The sequence below is a fragment of the Salvelinus sp. IW2-2015 genome, linkage group LG23 (genome assembly GCF_002910315.2).
Source record: "Salvelinus sp. IW2-2015 linkage group LG23, ASM291031v2, whole genome shotgun sequence".
Taxonomy (NCBI): Eukaryota; Metazoa; Chordata; class Actinopteri; order Salmoniformes; family Salmonidae; genus Salvelinus; species Salvelinus sp. IW2-2015.
In genome coordinates, this window is record NC_036863.1 from 13918027 (window position 1) to 13940997 (window position 22971).

The window sequence follows — 22971 nt, forward strand, 5'->3', positions numbered from 1 at the left end:
TCTGTGCCCTTGTAGAATACTGGTTGAGGGGTGGAGATGATGTAGTTAATTATTCCTTGCCCACGAACATTCAACCACCCATCAGAGATGATTGCAATACATTCTGCTTTCTCTATGATTTGTTTTACCTTCACTTGAACTCTGTTGAACTCTGCATCCAGCAAAAGAGTAGATAAAGCACGTCTGGTTGGAGGGGTGTTGCTGGGCGAAGAACATTCAGAAATCTATTCCAATACACATTGTCTGTGAGCATCAGAGGTGAATCAGTTACATACACAGCTCGAGCAAGACATTCATCAGCATTTCTCCATTGAGTCAAAAATGAGCCCCCACTTGTCACAAGCCGGCTCATAGCCTGTGACAAAAATGAGGGGACACGAACAACAGGTATAGGCCAATTAAAAGTGTTCTTTATTATAAACAAAACTATTAACTTTAAACTAAGAAAAAGGAATGAGGTGTGGAAGTATCATAATGTAAGGTGTATGTAAAGTGCATGGATGCGTGAATATGTGTGTGTGAACATGACTGAGTGAAAACTATGCAAAACTACAAAGGAACAAACAAAACAGGATCATACCTGGAGGAGCAGAGAGAGAGAGAGAGAGAGAGAGGTGATTAGTGAAGCAGTTCTATACCCTGAGCCCAGGTGGCTCCAATCACTAACGACCCTCTGCCTGCAGGAGGAACCCCCCCCCCTGCACTGCAGAGGAGGAGCCGTGACAAATAGTATTATAAATCTTCACTTACCTTTGCTGATCTTCGTCGGAATGCACTCCCAGGACTCCCACTTCCACAAGAAATGTTCGTTTTGTTCGGTAATGTTCATCATTTATGTCCAAATAGCAATTTTTTTAGCGTGTTTGGTAAACGAATCCAAAGTCACTAAGCGCGTTCACTAAAAGCAGACGAAATGTCAAAAAGTTCCGTAACAGTCAGTAGAAACATGTCAAACAATCTTTAGAATGTTTTTAACCTAAATCTTGAATAACGTTCCAACCGGAGAATACCATTGACTTCAGATGTGCGATGGAACAGAGCTCCCTCTCATGTGAACGCGCATGGTCAGAGCATGGTCAGGTCATGGTAGACCTGACTAATTCCTGTCTCCTTCGGCCCCACTTCACAGTAGAGGCATCAGACAAGGTTCTACAGACTGTTGGCATCTAGTGGAAGCCGTAGGAAGTGCAAACAGATCCATATCCCACTGTGTATTCAATAGTGGCTGGGTTGAAAATCGACCAACCTCAGATTTCCCACTTCCTGTTTGGATTTCTTCTCAGGTTTTTGCCTGCCATATGAGTTCTGTTATACTCACAGACATCATTCAAACAGTTTTAGAAACTTCAGAGTGTTTTATATCCAATACTACTAATAATATGCATATATTAGCAACTGGGACTGAGCAGCAGGCAGTTCATTATGGGCACCTCTGGGCACCTTTCATCCCATCTACTCAATACTGCCTCTGCAGCCATAAGAAGTTAACAAAAAATCATGTATGTCATATATATTCACCCCACCCAGTATTGTAATCAAAGCTTACCTGTACAAGTGATGGAAGAGTGCACTGCACATCAATCAATCAAGTTTATTTTATATAGCCCTTCGTACATCAGCTAATATCTCGAAGTGCTGTACAGAAACCCAGCCTAAAACCCCAAACAGCAAGCAATGCAGGTGTAGAAGCACGGTGGCTAGGAAAAACTCCCTAGAAAGGCCAAAACCTAGGAAGAAACCTAGAGAGGAACCAGGCTATGACGGGTGGCCAGTCCTCTTCTGGCTGTGCCGGGTGGAGATTATAACAGAACATGGCCAAGATGTTCAAAATGTCCATAAATGACAAGCATGGTCAAATAATAATCAGGAATAAATGTCAGTTGGCTTTTCATAGCCGATCATTAAGAGTTGAAAACAGCAGGTCTGGGACAGGTAGGGGTTCCATAACCGCAGGCAGAACAGTTGAAACTGGAACAGCAGCAAGGCCAGGTGGACTGGGGACAGCAAGGATGGAAGAATGCATTGTGCATGCAGAGGGTTGCAATTCCTTTTGAATTGGGAATAGTTTAACAAAAATATGCCACAAGACCAATAATTGCTTTATGTCTATCCCACAAAAAAGGTTCACTGTTATAAGCTAACTTTTTTGATGAATTTAAACAAAATTCCCGGGCTTAACTTCCCATGGACAATTTCTGGAAAAAATCTGGAAATTTCCGGCCCTTTGCAACCCTATGCCTAAGGAAGGTCTCAGCTTTCCGTTAATTGGAGTTGCGTGGGCACACATTGTACACACATACACATACACTTGCACTACCTTGTAAGTCTTCTCATGTGACCGTCAAGTCATTATATAACAGTAAGACCTAAAGTTAAAGGCATGGCGCGAATAGTAGTTTGCTAACATTTTCATTAGCTCCTACTATAATTGCATATTATTTAACATAGTTAGCATAATCAATATAGCAATTTATTGACAGAAGTTAATTTGTCAAAGAACACTGAACACAAATATAAACGCAACATGTAAAGTGTTGGTTTCATGAGCTGAAATTAAAGATCCCTGAAATTTTCCATAGGCACAAAAGCTTATTTCTCTCAAATTTTGTTCACAAATTTGTTTACATTCCTGTTAGTGAGCATTTCTCCTTTGCCAAGAAAATCCATCCACCTGGCAGGTGTGACATATATCAAGAAGCTGATTAAACAGCATGATCATTACAGCTTGTGCTGGGGACAATAAAAGGCCACACTAAAATGTGCAGTTTTGTCACACAACACAATGCCGCAGATGTCTCAAGTTGAGGGAGTGTGCAATTGGCATGCTGACTGCAGGAATGTCCAACAAAAAAGCTGTTGCCAGATAATTTAATGTTCATTTCTCTACCATGATCCTCCCCCAAAACTGTTTTACAGAATTTGGCAGTACATCCAACTGGCCTCACAACAGCAGACCACGTGTGTGGCGTGGTGTAGGTGAGCGGTTTGCTGATGTCAACGTTGTGAGCACAGTGCCCTATGGTGGCTGTGGGGTTATGGCATGGGCAGGCATAAGCAACGGACAACGAACACAATTGCTTTTTATTGATGGAAATTTGAATGTACAGAGATGATTTCATCACGGTATGAGGCCCATTGTTGTGACATTCATCTGCCGCCATCACCTCATGTTTCAGCATGATGATGCACAGCCCCATGTCGCAAGGATCTTTTCCTGGAAGCTGAAAATGTCTGTTCTTCCATGGCCTGCATACCCACCAGACATGTCCCCATTGAGCATGTTTAGGCTGCTCTGGATTGACATGTACGACAGGGTGTTCCAGTTCCTGCCAATAACCAGCAATTTCGCACAGCCATTGAAGAGGAATGGGACACACGATCAACAGCCTGATCAACTCTATGCGAAGGAGATGTGTCGTGCTGCATGAGGCAAATGGTGGTCACACCAGATACTGACTGGTTTTCTAATCCACACCCCTACCTTTTTTTAAAGGTATCTGTGGCCAACAGTATTCCCAGTCATGTGAAATCCATAGATTAGGGCCTGATGAATGTATTTAAATTGACTGATTTCCTTATACTGTATGAACTGAAACTCAGTGAAATCCTTGAAATTGCTGCATTTTGGATTTTTTTTCCCACCTTTATTTAACCAGGTAGGCTAGTTGAGAAGTTCTCATTTACAACTGCGACCTGGCCAAGATAAAGCAAAGCAGTTCGACACATACAACAACACAGAGTTACACATGGAGTAAACAAACATACAGTCAATAATACAGTAGAAAAAGTCTATATACAGTGTGTGCAAAGGAGGTAGGATAAGGGAGTTAAGGCAATAAATAGGCCATGGTGGCAAAGTAATTACAATATAACAATTAAACACTGGAATGGTAGATGTGCAGAAGATTAATGTGCAAGTAGAGATACTGGGGTGCAAAGGAGCAAGATAAATAAACACAGTATGGGGATGAGGTAGTTGGATGGGCTATTTACAGATGTGCTATGTACAGGTGCAGTGATCTGTGAGCTGCTCTGACAGCTAGTGCTTAAAGCTAGTGAGGGAGATATGAGTCTCCAGCTTCAGTGATTTTTGCAGATTGTTCCAGTCATTGGCAGCAGAGAACTGTAAGGAAAGACGGCCAAAGGAAGAATTGGCTTTGGGGTATACCTGCTGGAGCGCGTGCTACGGGTGGGTGCTGCTATGGTGACCAGTGAGCTGAGATAAGGCGGGGCTTTACCTAGCGGAGACTTGTAGATGACCTGGAGCCAGTGGGTTTGGCGACGAGTATGAAGCGAGGGCCAGCCAACGAGAGCGTACAGGTCGCAGTGGTGGGTAGTATATGGGGCTTTGGTGACAAAACGGATGGCACTGTGATAGACTGCATCCAATTTGTTGAGTAGAATGTTGGAAGTTATTTTGTAAATGACATCCCGAAGTCGAAGATTGTTAGGATGGTCAGTTTTACCAGGATATGTTTGGCAGCATGAGTGAAGGAGGCTTTGTTGCGAAATAGGAAGCTGATTCAAGATTTAATTTTGGATTGGAGATGCTTAATGTGAGCCTGGAAAGAGAGTTTACAGTCTAACCAGACACCTAGGTATTTGTAGTTGTTCACATATTCTAAGTCAGAACCGTCCAGAATAGTGATGCTGGATGCGAGGGCAGGTTCGGGCAGCGATTGGTTGAAGAGCATGCATTTAGTTTCACTTGCATTTAAGAGCAGTTGGAGGCCACGGAAGGAGAGTTGTATGGCATTGAATCTCGTCTGGAGGTTAGTTAACACAGTGTCCAAAGAAGGGCCAGAGGTATACAGAATGGTGTCGTCTGCATAGAGGTGGATCAGAGAACCACCAGCAGCAAGAGCGGCATCATTGATGTATACAGAGAAGAGATTCGGCCAGAGAATTGAACCCTGTGGCACCCCCATAGACTGCCAGAGGTCCGGATAACAGGCCCTTCGATTTGACACACTGAACTCTATCAGAGAAGTAGTTGGAGAACCAGGCGAGGCAATCATTTGAGAAACCAAGGCTGTTGAGTCTGCCGATAAGAATGTGGTGATTGACAGAGTCGAAAGCCTTGGCCATATATGGGCATGTTGCCATGTTCCCAATTTAACCTTTATTTAACTAGGCAAGTCGGTTAAGAACAAATTCGTATTTACCATGACGGCCTACCCATGCCATCCAAAAAGTAATAATTTTGACTCATCTGTCCATAGAACATTATTCCAAGAGTCTTGATGATCATCCAGGTGCTTTCAGGTGCTATTTGTCAAACTTGAGTCAACTTGTTGGATTAGATAGGTCCCATTATATCTGGCGAAGAAACAAAAGGAAAAATAACACATTAAGAACCTCATACCAACGGTCAAGCGGGATGCTTTGCTCCCTCAGGACCTGGACGACTTGTCTTTATATAAGGAACCATGAATTCTGCTCTGGTACAGAGAACTGTACAATACAATGTCAGGCCATCCGTCTGTGAGCTGAAGCTTAGCTGGGTCATGCAGCAAGACAATGATCCAAAACATACAATCAAGTAGACATGAAAATGGTTAAAAAGCAACAAATTAGAAGTTTAGGAATGGCCTACTCAGAGTCCAAACCTAATCCTTTTTGAGATGTTGCGGCAGGACTTGAAACGAGCAGATATCGCTGAGTTTAAACAGTTTTGCATGCAAGGCTGGGCCAAAATACCTCCACAGCGATGTGAGAGATCGATCAACAACTACAGGAAGCATTTGGTTCCAGTCATTGCAGCTAAATGTGGCACAACCAGTTATTGAATGTAAGGGTGCAATACTTTTAAACACTGGGGAATTAGATGTTGCATAACTTTGTTAATTAAATAAATAATTTGTCTTTTTTATTTGTGCTTTTTATTTAACTAGACATGTCAGTTTCAAAACAAATTCTTATTTACAATGACAGCCTACCCCGGCCAAACCCAGACGATGCTGGGCCAATTGTGAAATAAGTATCCATTTGTTTCGTTATTTGTAAATGCAGGTTCCCGTTATCTAATATTAGGTTTTGGTTGAAGATCTGATAACATTCAATATCAAAAATATGCAAAAATAGAGAAAATCAGAAAGGAGGCAAATACTTTTTCATGGCACTGTATGCCATCGAGGGAAGGCTGTGAAATCGCAAATGGGGCCTGCTGTGGTCTCTCACCTGCTGTATTTAATTTGGCAATGTTTTTTTCTTTCTCGTCCTCCAGGTGCCCACAGGGGGACATCGTCACACACACGGCCTGGCTCAACCGGTCGAGTATACTGTACGCCGGCGAGGACAAGTGGTCGGTGGATCCCAGGGTGAGTCTTGTTACACTCAATCAGGAGGAGTTCACCATAAAGATTGAAGATGTGGACATGACCGACGAGGGCCCATACATCTGTGCGGTGCAGACGAGCAGGAGACCGAGGACGACGTCAGTGCACATCCTCATCCAAGGTAAGCCTTAGAATCTAGATACTGTCTGGGCGGGTGTTGTCAAAATAGCTTTTGTCTGATGTGTGTATGTGTGTGTCTCTCTCTCTCTCTCTCTCCTATCTCTCTCCCTATTTTTTTGTGTGTGGACATCTCCCTCTCTGGTGTATTTGGTGGCCTTCATACCCCTCTGAATGAGAACCCGTTATTACCCCATAGAAAGACAAATTAGTCTACTTTCTCTCTCGCTGTGGAAGGGCTGTAAAAATAAATCTATATAAATAAAGGGACAAGAATAGGTAGAACAACACAAGTCTGGGAATGCACTTCACTAAGTCATCCATTATTGTCTGTTTCCATTAGTTGGTGATCTTTACAACTTACAGTAGATTCTATCTAACTTGTGCAAATTGCAGTATGGAAGCATCCATCCTGTGGTGTTCATTCACAGTCTAATCAATTATTCATATAAAGTACTAGCTCTGAGACTTCTTTACCTTGAATACCCCCGTGTGCATGCACAAGAAACTAAATTCCAGGATTGTATTCATTAGGGGAGACATTTGGAAATATTTGAATCCGAAAATGAGCATTTTTTTATTGGACAAGGCCAGGCAGTCCCTCTCTATTTCAGTCTGTTTTCTTCTATTTGGTGCCTAATGAATACGACCCAGAACTTTGCTGTGAACTTCATAATGAGGATTCTCCGGCCGTATGTTCTAATGAAGTGGATAATGGTCTGATTTGAGCCCCATCAACGGCATTGCACCTTGGCGATACTGTATTTTTCCTAATCAGCAGATCCTGGGGCAATTTGATTGATGAAGGTGTCATTGCTAAGCACCGGAGCATTAAGGCGGAACAGAGGAGAATAGAGCAGGCTGAGATGCAAGGCCAGTCTGTATGTTCTCTAGAAGCTTGAAATGTATTTTTCTTCCCAGCTCCTTTGATGGCAATTAGATGTAAATACTGCTGTGTGCCATAAAAAGGGAAAATTGTATGATGTAGAATACCGGTGTAGGTGCAAATGAAGGTTATTCTGAGGGTTCGGTTGTGATGTAGAGGGGGAGTTTGAAGACTGTTATATTGGATGTTCTTTGGTGCAATGTTGCTTACACCTAACTAGTCTTCTCAAATCTACACAGGTGCCTAGGGGGTATGGGCTAGGTGTTCTCTGGGGCTAGGGTTTTTCGATAGAGGTAATCATGAATTCTAGAAAGCTCCAGTGGTGTCTCTGCAGTTTCACCATATTTCCTGTAAGGCTATTGCATATATGGAGTAATATTGTGAAGACATCTTTCCTAGTGTTTGTATGTTAGTTGTATGTTAGTTCTGTAGTTTATCTCATCGCTTTATTCTGTCAGGCTCTTGGTCTTCAGCATTGTTAGCTACGCTATGTTTTTTAAAGAGAACAATACGCATTGAATATGACGGAACAAACAGACAAACAAATTCCTTTCAATCTGAATAATTTGAGTCTGGCAACTCAAAGATGTTTAGTGTCGTAGCTCTCACTCAAATGCCTCTGAAAATCTGCACAGCACTTCTTCAAAGTACAAAGAATTGTTCACTCTGTTTAGTTTCTCCCCCTTTTAATTTTTGGCAAAATTAATTACTAGCCTATCGGGTTCGTCCTCACTGTCGAAATGAAAAAGGTCCTTTCTTTGCTGCACATGTACATCATTAGTTACACTAGATTACACTTGGACCCTTCTATTTGAACAAAATGCACAATGAAAAATAGTTTATTCAGAATTGTGCTTTGAATTACTTTAGAGTGTGATGACAACTGCCAACAGAGTGAAACTGCCAGCCCATGACTCAGACAGTAGGAGTAGTTGGCTATTTGGCTAACCCCCTGTGTTATTAACAAAACATACCTTCATAAGTTGATAAAACTGTTAGATGTCTACTTCAGAGAGGGATGCTTGCTACTGTGTGGGGATTAGGATGTGCTTGTTAGACAGAACAGACTTACTTCGCTCACTTTTGGAATAATTGATCAGAGAGACATAGTTGTCATTTTCTTCATCCCAAATGGCACAATATTCCTTATAGTGCACTACTTTTGACCAGAACCAGGTCAAAAGTAGTGCACTATATAGGGTGTCATTTGGGACATTGCCATAGTCATCATAGTCATGGTCTTGTTATGTGGTCTTTCAACATGAATAGTTTGTTTTCTCAAACCTCATGGATCATCTGTCGTCATTGTTGTTTTCAGATCGCTGCGTGCTTTAATTGATTGTGCTCCTATCAGGCAACTGTGTGTGTATTTACATTTGTAAATAGTCAACTCTAATTTAAAGGCAGATCAAAGAGGAACGGCGAGGAAAAGTCACGTTGTGGGAGGGAAGTAATGCCGGGGGTCTCAGCGGGAGCGACGTCCTCGTTACTCAACAACCTTTTTATGGGAGTTTGTCCCCCCCCTGCTTCCTCTAGAAGTGCACTGCACACACCACCTACCTACTGCAGTCACTTTCTCCCTCCACCACTTCCCCATCTCTCTATTTCCCCCAGTCTCCATCATCCATTTCTCCACCTTTCATTTCTTTGCTTTTAGCCACAGTAAATCGTTCTGGCTAAAGCTGTGGAAATATCTTTACTGTTGCCGTAGTAACCGGGCAGGCAGAATAGTGGCTTGATTGAGAGAGCACTGGGACACTTGAACAGAAAGGTCACAGAAACACAATGGCACAGGTCACTGGCACTGCTGCACTAGCATGCCACGGTGGCAATGACGTTTATAGTGCATATTCCCCGTTAACAGGACGGACAGAATGAATGAAATTATTTACCACCTGATTGAAGCCTCTGCTCCAGCTTGCAGCAGGAAATATAAAAAAATGTGTATCTGCGTCCTGTAGGGATGCCAAATGTTCCGCCTGCTGCACCGACCCTATGAATGCTCTAGTCTAGGGTGGCTGGTTAAATTGTGCTTAGGAATGTTTTTGAAATCTCTAAATGGTTAAAGTAGGGAGAAATATATGTGATTATTGAAAAGATCTGAGTTTGCTTAATTTACTATCATCCTAAATTAAGATATTGAATTATTTTGCCATATCTACTTAATGTATATGACGCTACTTTCCAAGATGTGGACACTATATGTGACTACATTACACAAGCTGACGTTTTGACCACATCGGATTGGGCGGAATTGCATCCTTTTTACCTCAGATTGGTGATGTTAGTATTAAAGTTTATAGTCAACTCGATGACAAAAGATCAGTTGCATAAAACTGATCAATATCTTTGGTTTTGTTGATTTTGAACACAGCTATCATTTTCTTCTCAAATTGAACGGATATTTCAGAGCGGTCTCTATATAAAAGTTGCTGGCCACACACCAATATATGGTTTTGAATGTCAAACTATCACTTAAATAGCAGCAACCTTTGTCACTGATGATATCCTATGGTGTAAAAAATAGTTTGTTCCCTTTTCCGTGATTACAGCCTCCCAAAATCAACAGCCGCCATTCCAAAATATAGATAGAAGCCTTCTACAAATAACCATCCAACCAACCATGTATAGGTTATTTCAAGTTTCCGTGTGGTCTTTGCATAGTGTTAGTTTAAACAGCGCTACACCCCACACGTTTGCTCCCTGTTCTATTGATTTCAGTGATATCCATGGAAGTGATTGGCAAAAGTGTTAAGTTACACTTACCGCATTGGCGAGCAACTTCAATCAAAATGCAACACTTCAAAATGTCCTCTAACCAGTGATGTACACATTATTCCCAGATTCTGTGTTTTTTGAGCTGTGTTTAGTTTTAAAAGGATGTCCAACCTTATTTCCCCCCTTTCGCGCAATTCATATCAATGTGATAATTGATAGGATTGATTGACAAATAAGTGTTGCGTTTCTCTTTCTGTTTTGGTGACCCCCCATATCAAAATGCCCCCCAAAAATATCCCGTTTTTGAATTGTAGTTTCAACAGCGCATATCCACCCCTAATTGAAGAGTGATTTTATTACTACTTATTTCCACAAGTAATATGATTGATAGTGTTGCAGATATATGTGTAGATGGTACTTTTTTTTTTTTTTCAATATATTACACCGTTTCTGCATATTGGTTATTGATTTGGACACTTTAAAACTTTAAAAGTGAAAGCATAATTTTTAACTACGATTTTAGGAATATAAATGGACCTTTCAACATTAATTTCCAAAAGTATTGTAATCAGGTAAAAACTGCTGAATGAGTCCAAAAACGTGCTGTGATTTATTTGTTTTGATATACCAGAAATCACCAAAACAGGTTTGCACTGCCTACTGTATGTGCGCTTTGAAGCTCACACCTACATACAACACATAATTACCGTGATGTGTACAGTCGTGGCAAAGTTTTGAGAATTACACAAATATAAATTTTCAGTCTGCTGCCTCAGTTTGTATGATGGCAATTTGCATATACTCCAGCATGTTATGAAGAGTGATCAGATGAATTGCAATTAATTGCAAAGTCCCTATTTACCATGCAAATGAACTGAATCACCAAAAAACATTTCCACTGCATTTCAGCCCTGCCACAAAGGACCAGCTGACATCATGTCAGTGATTCTCTCGTTAACACAGGTGTGAGTGTTGACGAGGACAAGGCTGTAGATCACTCTGTCATGCTGATTGAGTTCGAAGCTTCAAAAGGAGGGTGGTGCTTGGAATCATTGTTCTTCCTCTGTCAATCATGGTTACCTGCAAGGAAACATGTGCCGTCATCATTACTTTGCACGAAAAGGGCTTCACAGGCACGGATATTGCTTGCCAGTAAGATTGCACCTAAATCAACCATTTATCGGATCATCAAGAACTTCAAGGAGAGCGGTTCAATTGTTGTGAAGAAGGCTTCAGGGCGCCCAAGAAAGTCCAGCAAGCGCCAGGACGTCTCCTAAAGTTGATTCAGCTGCGGGATCGTGGCACCACCAGTACAGAGCTTGCTCAGGAATGGCAGCAGGCAGGTGTGAGTGCAACTGCACACACAGTGAGGCGAAGACTTTTGGAGGATGGCATCCGGAAAAAAGCTTGTCTGGAGAAGACACGGTGAGCGCTACCATCAGTCCTGTGTCATGCCAACAGTAAAGCATCCTGAGACCATTCATGTGTGGGGTTGCTTCTCAGCCAAGGGAGTGGCTCACTCACAATTTTGCCTAAGAACACAGCCATGAATAAAGAATGGTACCAACACATCCTCAGAGAGCAACTTCTCCCAACCATCCAGGAACAGTTTGGTGATGAACAATGCCTTTTCCAGCATGATGGAGCACCTTGCCATAAGGCAAAAGTGATAACTAAGTGGCTCAGGGAACAAAACATCGATATTTTGGGTCCATGGCCAGGAAACTCCCCAGACCTTAATCCCATTGAGAACTTGTGGTCAATCCTTGTGGACAAACAAAAACCCACAAATTCTGACAAACTCCAAGCATTGATTCTGCAAGAATGGGCTGCCATCAGTCAGGATGTGGCCCAGAAGTTAATTGACAGCATGCCAGGGCGGAGGTCTTGAAACGGAAGGGTCAGCACTGCAAATATTGACTCTTTGCATCAACTTCATGTAACTGTCAATAAAAGCCTTTGACACTTATGAAATGCTTGTAATTATACTTCAGTATTCCATAGTAACATCTGACAAAAATATCTAAAGACACTGAAGCAGCAAACTCTGTGGAAATTAATATTTGTGTCATTCTCAAAACGTTTTGCCACGACTGTACACAAAAAGTACACTATGTAAAAAAATGCATTTGGAAATGTATTCAACCTTATCGTTTGCCAACCCTTGTTATCGTCTGTTTTAGCAGTTCATGAGGATGATGTTGAGTATTTCATGGCTATTATATCGAATAAGCATTTGGGCTTTGTTTTGTGATCCTCGACTTACTGACCGACCGTCAACGGATTGGTCCGTGGATAGTATACACGCTTGATCAGATAATGATGAGATCATTAACGTTTTAGGGCGATTCAACGCTGTCAGTCCTAATCAACAACTCCCCAGACCACTGACGTTGTCAAGCGCTATTGTTTTTGCCTCTAGCGCTAAATACCTTTCAGAGCTAATATAACTGTTTTTGCCTCCGGGCTATTTGACACGATGCCAATATCCATTGAAGAAAGCATGGACTATAGAAGTGTCTTTACTATACATGTATTTCTTGTCAGTTTGGCACAAGAGGCAAACTTAACTTGAATTCTGCATTAAAACTGCTAGATGGCAGAATCTTTGTGCAAAAAGGCATGTTGTGTAACAGGCAAATCAGGAGAATAACCCTTTCTTCATAGGGCTTCTAGTCAACACCAAAGCATCAGTATACAGCGCTGTGGCTGGTGCTACTTAAAGATTAACCACAGGTGGCCATCAGTTAGCTGAATGCTCTTTTAAAAAGAGCAGTGCTCTACCAGGTTTTCAGCGTGACCCCTTAACCCTCCTGCTGTGTTCCGGTCGAATTGGACCGATTTTACAAGATTTTCTCTCTGAAAAATGTAGTTAATTTAATCTGTTTGTCATAAGGTTCCATGACTTTGTTCACGCAGGGCATCTGAACACACAAAATAAATGTTGATGATTTTCATAAAATGTTGGGTGTTTTATTTAACTATTGTAAAAATGACCGGTCATTAGAAATTAATGACTGAGACTACAATTAGTGTATAAAATTGAGTTCAGGCACATGCCCATTCATCAGATGATACACACATCCTCTACCAGACCCCCACATGCATGTGTGTTTGAGCACACACACACCTCACTCCCCTTTTTGCCTTCCATGGAAACCCCAACGGGAACCTTTCCCCAATAGAATCTTTCCCCCACGGGAACCACACCTGTTGGCATTCTCACAAACAATTATTGTTTCAATAATATATAGACATTTTCTCGCTGCTCTGGTATATAAAGCTTTTTTGAGGCCTTGCTCACAGTTCATTCTGTGGCAGCACAATGACCAAACAATATACTGTATGGGAGGCTCTTGATCATATCTTTGATCATGACACTGGTGAGGAGGAGAGAGTCTTTGTTAAACTTTGACACAAAGTAGTCTGTGAAAAATAGCACAATATGTTTCATCTGATTATTTGTTATAGTCAAAATAATCCATACATTATGCTTTTTTAAACTCAAAAACGAGTTGTATGAGCTCAGGTCAATGAGGCCTACAGGCCATATATGGCAAATAGAAGTTCAAAACTTGTGATGTTCACAAGAACTTAAGTTGATAAAAAGCTCTAACACAACATTAGGTGATAATATATGTTTTATTATGGATTTATAAACAGCTATAATGGGGCGGTCATTTTGGACCGGGACCACAGAATGAATTAACATGAAATGAATACAACATGAGGGTTAAAAGAGTCTATTGACCTACTCGTGCGTCAATCTAAGTTACATAATAAAAAATCCCCATCAAAATCTATCAATTCGAGCTTGTGCTTTGTCTCAATCCACCGCATCTGCCTGTCGGCCTTACACTTCTGCGGTAGAAGTTGGCCGAGCTACAGTGGAGTTTCAGACCATGAAACATCCCGAAAATCAGTTTTACATTAAAGACATTTGTAGAGTCCGAAAAGTTTTGGCCTACAAACTATTATGACCACTTTATGGAAAGGGGAGACTCTCACGAACACGATGGTTTTGCTCTAAGACCCCCACAAGTGACTGGTCTGAAGTTAACCCATACAAACGAATGGAAGTATGCAAGTAGTTGTGTACCAACAAAAAGTTAAAAAAATACATATATTTCCATATAGTACAGACACTTAAAACCTTATTCCTTATGAAACATATTTTTTGACTGCATTTTTTTGCCATTTATGAATGTTTTATTTAATGTATTTCTATGGGCTATAGTAGTAAAGGACAAATCTTTTTTTATACCTAATGGGGTCCTGAAATTGATTTATTTTTAAAGAGAAACCTACGTCGAACTGCATTATTGAAAATACTGTAGATACAGTATTCACACCCTTTGACTTTTTCCACAGTTTGGTGTGTTACAGCCTGAATTTAAAATGGTTTAAATTGAGATGTTTTGTCACTGGCCTACACACAATACCCCATAATTTCAAAGTGGAATGTTTTTCAAATGTTGTACAAATTAATAAACAATGAAAAGCTGACATTGCTTGAGTCAATAAGTATTCAACCCCTTTGTTATGGCAAGCCTAAATAAGTTCAGGAGTAAAAAATTGCTTAACAAGTGACATAAGTTGCATAGACGCAGCAATTACATTCTTTTTGAATGACTGTCTCATCTCTGTACCCCACATATACAATTATCTGTATGGTAACCACAAACACCAGGGAGGTTTTCCAATGCCTCGCAAAGAAGGGCACCTATTGGTAGATGGGTAAAAAAAAAAAAAAAGCTGACCTTGAATTTCCATTTGAGCATGGTGAAGTCATTAATGCCACTTTGGATAGTGTATCAATACACTCACTCACTACAAAGATACAGGCATCCTTCCTAACTCAGTTGTCAGAGAGGAAGGAAACCACTCAGGGTTTTCATCATTCATCATAGTTACTCCACAATACTAACCTAATTGACAGAGTGAAAAGAATGAAGCTTGAATAAAAATATTCCAAAACATTCATCCTGTTCGCAACAAGGCACTAAAGTAACAGTGCACAACATGTGGCAAAGCAATTCACTTTTTTTGTGCGTTTGTGGCAAATCCAAATGACTCAAGGGTGTGAATACTTATGTAAATGAGGTATTTCTGTACTTCATTTTTAATTTTAAAAACATGTTTTCACTTTGGCTGTGTGTGTGTGTGGTTAACAACATTTAAAAAAATATATTTTGAATTCCGTCTGTAACACAACAAAATGTGGAATAAGTCAAGGGGTATGAATACTTTCTGAAGGCACTATAGGTACAGGGATTCTTTAATAGTCTAGAAGAAAGGTTATTAACAATCTTTGTATTTTGTGGTTCCAGGGAATGTGTATTTTAATCATTGTATATTCACTCATGTTTTTGAGAGGGAGAGAGAGGGGGGGGTTGAAACTGGAATTATCTCCCTTGCTCAGAGGTATGCACACTCACAGACCCAAATGTAATAAATTGCAGATAAAGGGAGCCATAGTCTGGATCCTCTCAGAATGTTTACACGTTGAGATGTTAGAAGCTGTCCTTCTAAGGTGTTCATATGAAATTGCACCTGTCTTTAGAATAATGCATAAACATTCCTATTGAACCCCCAAGTAAGGTTTTTCTTTATCTGCAACTGATTGACTTGGGGCCACAGCCAGACATTCTTTATTTTTTAAAATGTATTTAACCTTTATTTAACCAGGTAGGCTAGTTGAGAACAAGTTCTCATTTACAACTGCGACCTGGCCAATATAAAGCAAAGCAGTTCGACACATACAACAACATAGAGTTACACATGGAATAAACAAACATACAGTCAAAAATACAGTAGAAAAAGTGTGTGCAAATGAGGTAAGATAAGGGAGGTAAGGCAATAAATAGGTCATGGTGGCGAAGTAATTACAATATAGCAGTTAAACACTGGAGTGATAGACATGCTAAAATGGAAAAGGGAGCAGGCTTGTGCCTTGTCTATCCTCAATTCAATGTGTCCCTCATGACATTATATGGCACAGGGTGGGTTTTTTGTTGTTGCGTCACGACTTCAAAAGACTAGTCCAAATCACCTGAGCAATGGAATCAGATCTAGACATAAAATATTTGTTGTTTCTTATGCCCTTTTTGAAGAACCACCATTTTGGGGGATTGGATTCTCAACCCGACTTGGGGATCTTAGATGCCTACAAACTGTTTTTAGGGTTGCTGGGGCGGAAATGCATTCAGGCGACCGCTGATGCAAAGCAATTACACATTTACACGTCACAAGCTTTTGAATGTTTGCGTTTCTGATTTTGAAATCAAGAGCATGTTAAGTACCTCAATGTATTTCCTATTCATGTGCTAATTCATGCTCTCAAGACTGTTTTGCTGACGTGGGAGGGAAACATACATTGCCACGATGATGCTTGCAGAGGTGGCAGGGAAATGTAGGAGTGAGTTTATGCCAGACGCTATATGTGCTGATTGAAAGGCCCCAGGTCTAAGTGGTTTGCAACGGCAAGACTTACTGGAGAAACTTTAATGTATCTATTTATATTCTTTAAGTAGTTGCTGGTTGTGTGTGTTCAGGAGAAGAGGTCAAGGAGAAACGGAGCCAATTTGTCGTAATCCCCACACACAGAGCTCTGCCGAGCTTTCTGCCGAGTTCCACTGTCATCTGCATTTACAAGGGAAGACGAGAATGGCTCGAGGGAGGCTACGGAACTGCATGGCATGTTTGGTCTTTCTTCCCACAGTTGTTGCCCCCCCCCACTTACGGGCCCTTCCCATCAATGCAGAGAGAAAATAAAAATATAATAACACAAGGAATAAATATACAATGAGTAATGATAAATTGGCTATATATGCAGGGTACCAGTACCGAGTCGATCAAGCTCTCTTGGTACCAAGCTTGTACCCAGTCAAGATGCACTCAATGGTGCAGCTGTAGAACTTTTTGATTCCTGAGGGGGAAGAGGACTTGTTGTGTCCTCTTCATGACTGTGTTGGTGTGTTTGGACCATGATGGATCCTTAGTGATGTGGACACTGAGGAACTTGAAGCTCTTGACCTGCTCCACTACAGCCCTGTTGACGTGAATGGGGGCATGCTCGGCCTCCATTTCCTGTAGTCCACGATCACCTCAGTCTTGCTGACGTAGAGGTAGTTGTCCTGGCACGACACTGCCAGGTCTCTGACCTCCTCCCTGTAGGCTGTCTCATTATTGTCTGTGATCAGGCCTACCACCATTGTGTCGTTGGAAAACTTAATGAGAGTGTTGGAGTTGTGCACGGCCACACAGTCGTGGGTGAACAGGGAGTACTGGAGGGGACTAAGCATGCACCGCTAAGGGGCCCCCGTGTTGATGGTTAATGTGTCGGATTTGTTGTTGCCTATCCTCACGACCTGGGGGCGTCCTGTCAGGAATTTCAGGATCCAGAGCACAGGGACTATGGTGGTCTGCTTTATATAGGAATTTCAGACTGGGTAAAGGAGAGGTTGAAAATGTCAGTTAAGACACTTGCCAGCTGGTCAGCGCAAGCTCAGAGTACGCACCTTGGTAATCCGTCTGACCTTGTAAATATTAACCTGTTTAAAGGTATTACTTGCATCAGCCACGGAGAGCGTGCTCACACAGTCATCCGGAACAACTGATGCTCTCATGCATGGTTCAGTGTTGCTTGTCTCGAAGCGAGCATAGATGGCATTTGGCTCGCGTCACAGGGAAGCTCGCGATTGGGTTTACCTTTTGTAATCTGTGATAGTTGGCAAGCCCTGCCACATCCAACCAGCGTCAGAGCCGGTGTAGTAGGCTTCGATTTTAGTCCTGTGTTGACGCTTTGCCTGTTTGATGGTTCGTCGGAGGTCGTAGCGGGATTTCTTAGTGTCCGGATTGGTGTCTCAAATGGAGGGCAGGGAGAGCTTTGTATGTGTCTCTGTGTGTGGAGTAAAGGTGGTTTAGAGTTTTTTTGGTCTCTAGTTGCACAGGTGAAATACTGGTAGAAATTAGGTAAGATGGATTTCATTTTTCCCGGAATTGTAATCACCGGACACTAGGAGTGCTGCCTCTGGATGAGCATTTTCTTGTTTGCTTATGGCCTTATACAGCTCGTTGGGTGCGGTCTTAGTGCCAGCATCAGTTTGTGGTAGACAGCTATGAAAAAGATAGATGAAAACTCTCTTGGTAAATAGTATCGTCTACAGCTTATCATGAGGTATTCTTAACCAAGCAGAACCTTGAGACTTCCTTAATATTAGAGATCGTTCACTAGCTTTTGTTAACAGACTACCCCCCTTGAGCTTACCCAACACTACCATTCTGTCCTGCCTACGCATGGAAAAACAGCTAGAATATTATTCACGTTCTGGTTCAGTCCAGTTTCGAGAAACATGGATATTACAGTTCTTCAGGTCCCGTTGATAGGATAGTCTCGAAGGGAGCTCATCCAGTTTGTTCTCCAGTGATTTTACGTTTGCCAATAGAACAGAGGGTAGAGGAGGATTATTTATTAATCGCCATACTGCCCTACCAAGCAAAAAGGCAGTAACTGCTAATTTGGTTGAAAATGTGTTCGTAATTTTTGTCACTTAAAATCCATGCTTAATCATGTGGACAAGTGTCCTGCCTCGTATTGTGTTTTGGAGAAAATGGGGGTCATGTTAACAGTAACTGCATAAAGTTACTGTGAAACCAAGGTAAATAAAAACCGTTTTTCTCAGTTCTACGCTATGAACAGTTACTGCCTTTTTACTTGGTAGGGCAGCATAGTTTCATAAGGGTACCTGGTTCCTCGATATCGCCGTCTCTTTCTCTTCCGAGTGTCAGGGTTTGATCCGGGATAAGCAGTATGTCCTGTGCCACCAACTCATTGAAGTAGAAATCTTCATCCAAATCGAAGCTATTAAAAGGGTCCTGTTGGTTCCAGACTTGGTACATCTGTACCCCAAGAGAAAACAGTCTATGACTTGGGCTGCAATGTGGCGAACCTGTCAACAAACTTATTTCTAACAAGGTGTTTTATTGAGTGACTTCAAATATTACCTTACAGTGCCACAGCAGTAGATCACTCATTTTGGTGAATAAGATAGACAATCAGCCATAATACCTAGATAAGCCACATGTTTTGTCTGCAAGTCATGTTGATGTATAGTCTATAGAAATACACCCCTGAATGAACCTAGAAAATTCCTGTAAATCCAAATAAATATTGAACCTTAGCTACAATACCTGTGGGATGATGGGATATACCTTTATCAGGTAAAATTGTAAGATCTTCATTACTTATCTAATGGGTCAGAGAACTGAAGAGGGAATGTTCGCCAAAGTAGCTATCTCACTCAAAGGAATGACCCAGGCCTGTTTATGATAGAAGGCAAATTGTATCAGTGGAAATGAAGATGCAGCAAATATGCTGAGCTTGATTACCAAATGTGCTTGGAGGAGGCCATCATTTGCATGTCAAATCATTTGACATTTCCACAAGATGCAAACATTGTTACCGCAGCTGTGGATCCAACATTAGAGAAGATGAATTCATTATAAGGGTGTTTATTTCTTTACTGAGGAGCAAGACCATCTTGTCACATTGGGAAAAATAACAAAATAAAGTGGATTGCTTACGACTTAAGTAGCTGTATGTGAGATGTTACAGCGTTGGAATGATTGGTTTCACCTGGAAGTGCACTGAAACAACCTTTTTTGTTTGCAATCACATTTAAGATACATGTAGTTATTATGGTGGATATCCTAGTTTTCTAATTGAAATTCACTGGTTTTAGTAACCTGGACTTGGAAATAATTGGGTTCAGTTATTTTTGTGTCATTTAGGAAAAATAAATGTTGTCATTAAGCAGACGCTCTTATCCAGAGTGACTAACAATTAGTACATTCATCTTAAGATAGCTAGGTGAGACATCAACACATCACAGTCGTATCAAGTACATTTTCCCTCAACAAAGTATTTATCAGCGAAGTCGGTACTAGTGGGAAAGGAGAAATGCCTTTATTTTTTTGCGGGAAAGGGAGTGTTGGGGGATGGGGGGGGTCTTGAGAGTTGTTATTTAAGATACTCTTCAAAGAGGTAGGGTTTCGGGACGTTTTTGTAATATGGGCAGGGACTACCCTGTTCTGACTTTAGGGGGAAACTTGTTCCAACATTGGGGTGCCAGGACAGAGAAGAGCTTGGCCTGGTCTGAGTGGGAGCTGCCCTCCCGTAGGGGTGGGAGGGCCAAGCGACCAGAGGTGTCGGAACGGAGTGCTCGGGTTGGGATGTAGGGTTTGAGCATATCCTGAAGGTAAGGAGGGGCAGTTCCCCTTGCTGCTCCGTAGGCAAGCACCAGGGTTTTAAAGATAATGCGAGCTTCGACTGGAAGCCAGAGGAGTCTGCGGAGGAGCAGGGTGACATGGGCGAACTTAGGAAGGTGGAATATTTATCACAGGGCCTGGTTCAGGTAAGGCCTTCATTTAATAACAGATCAAAATCCCACAGACCACACACACCACCAAACGTGCAGTCATAAAGGGGGGAATCTCCATCTTCTGTAATCTTCCAATGGTAAAGCAGCTGGGATTCTAGGTGAAGAATATATAAGGGCCTTTGCAACCAGCCAGCAACGAAGCAAATAATTTTGATTCAGCATAGCAGCCTGTTGACTTAAGAATCCTTTGAAGCTCTGAAATCCTCCTTCAAAAGTGAAGGGAAAGTACAGCTCTATTAAAAAGCAATTTAACATGCTTTACCTCATAAAGGTTGGAGAATTCCAATCTGGTGGTAACACATACACAGGTTGTGTCTCAATTGGCAACCTATTCCCTACATAGTGCAACACTTTTGACCAGGGCTCAAAGGGCTCTGATCAAAAGTAGTGCACTATGTAGGGAATATATTGCCATTTGGGATGCACAACACAGACAGATCTCTTTATTGGCCATGTGACAGACTGTGCAATATAAAAAGAAAGCCCCTCACAGTAAGCACTTTATTGGCTTTGAAAGGTATTTTTCTGCACTCGGCTGGTTATTCACATGCGTAGAAATATGGTTGGTAAAGATAGAAAAATCAATTGGATGACTACCGGTAAATAGGCCTATATTTTGAATGAGGCTTGAGGATGTTTTAGTGATTAACAAATGGGGACTTTATTTCTTACTGTCCTTTTAATTTAAATTATTGAATGAATTCAAGATACACGTCTTTAGCTAAATTTGTATGTAAGCTTCCCAAATATTAAGAGCTGCTTATGGTTGATTCATCGAAATAAGGAGATAATTATCATGAATGTTGACGCTCACTTACTATTCGAAGTAAACCATTGATAGAGCTACAGTGTATTCGGACACCTGGACTTTTTCCAACTTTTGTTACGTTAGTCTTATTCTAAAATGGATTAAATAAAAAAAGGGGAAGGTTCACCTTCCAACAGGACAACGACCCTAAGCACACATCCAAGACAATGCAGGAGTGGCTTAGGGATAAGTCTCTGAATGTCCTTGAGTGGTCCAGCCACAACCCAGACTTGAACCCGATCGAACATCTCTGGAGACCTGAAAATAGCTGTGCAGCGACGCTCCACATCCAACCTGACAGCACTTGAGAGGATCTGCAGAGAAGAATGGGAGAAACTCTTCAATTACAGATGTGCCAAGCTTGTTGCGTCATACACAAGACTCGAGACTGTAATCGCTGCCAAAGGTGCTTCAACAAAGTATTGAGTAAAGGGTCTGAATACTTATGTAAATGTGATATTTCATTTTTTAAATTTTTTTAATACATTTGCAAACATTTCTAAAAAACATTTATTTTTTCTTTGTCATCATGGGTATTGTGTGTAGATTGAGTAAAAAACTAAATGTGTAAAAAGTCAAGGGGTCGGAATACTTTCCCGAATTCATTGTATATTGTTTTTAACAATTATTTGAAACGCATCATATAAATGGCTGCCGCTGGTAAAACTCCTCAGGTCATTATAACTGTAACACACAGAGGGGTAGATTATCACACAATGGAGGGGGTACAGTGCATACAAATATGAGATACCAATTTTAGATATAGTCACATTTAGGTTACACAGTTGTAGATGGCAAGAGTCTGGGTTGTCTTTGTTACAACCGCCTCCAGTTGTGTTGTTCTCTGTTGGTGGACTTGATAATGTTGTAGAAATTCATACTGAGAGAGACTGTCATTTCTTCAAACAATCATCTTTATTTAATGAGGGATTGTTCTAAATTATTCCAGGCTATCTCTATCTCGGGTCACACAGACCACATCTTGTCTATGGAATGTCGGCTTTAGGTTTTTATCACAAAGTCATTGTCAGTTCAAGCTACCTCTAGCAAAACCCATTTCCTTGTCCATATGCCCAGACTAACTGCAGGAAGCTAGAGTGGAAACCATCCCTTTACAGAAACACAGCATTTAACAGAACATAAATGTCTTACTATTTGATAAGTATTGAATCGTTAACTATTAATATCAAACAAATCAGGTAAATACATAATTTTTCTATCACAAAAACTCTCATATCTTCAGATGATGTGCCATTTCCTGCCCGGACAACACCCAAATATTTTATTTTTCCTTGTCTGACTGACAGGCAAAGTCTAGAAAATACAACCATTTGTATACGGTAGTATACCAATTTGACAGTATCAGCTGGGTTTATACTAAAGACTTTGTTACTGGCAGAGGAGATGTCAATTCCATGTAGACTTTGGTCTGTTTGATATGATGATTTCAGTTGAATATCAGTTTCTATTAAATATTAACACATTACCTGCACAGACTAGGATCTAGGATTAGAAATTGAACGCGGGCCTCCCGAGCCGCGCAGTGGTCTTTGGCACTGCATCGCAGTGCTAGCTGTGCCACTAGAGATTCTGGGTTCGAGTCCAGGCCCTGTCGCAGCCGGCCTCGACTGGGAGACCCATGGGGCGGCGCACAATTGGCCC

General features: G+C 41.3%; 1 protein-coding gene across 6 annotated transcripts in view; it reads left to right on the forward strand.

Moving 5' to 3' along the window:
- The window catches only part of LOC111950801 (opioid-binding protein/cell adhesion molecule), a 454724-nt gene that overhangs the window by 378120 nt on the left and 53633 nt on the right, over window positions 1–22971 (forward strand). For all 6 annotated transcript variants that reach the window (XM_023968699.2, XM_023968696.2, XM_023968697.2 and 3 more), the window contains one exon: window positions 6227–6459. In XM_023968699.2, the coding sequence (XP_023824467.1) occupies window positions 6227–6459 (233 nt within the window). The remainder of the gene's footprint in view (window positions 1–6226; window positions 6460–22971) is intronic.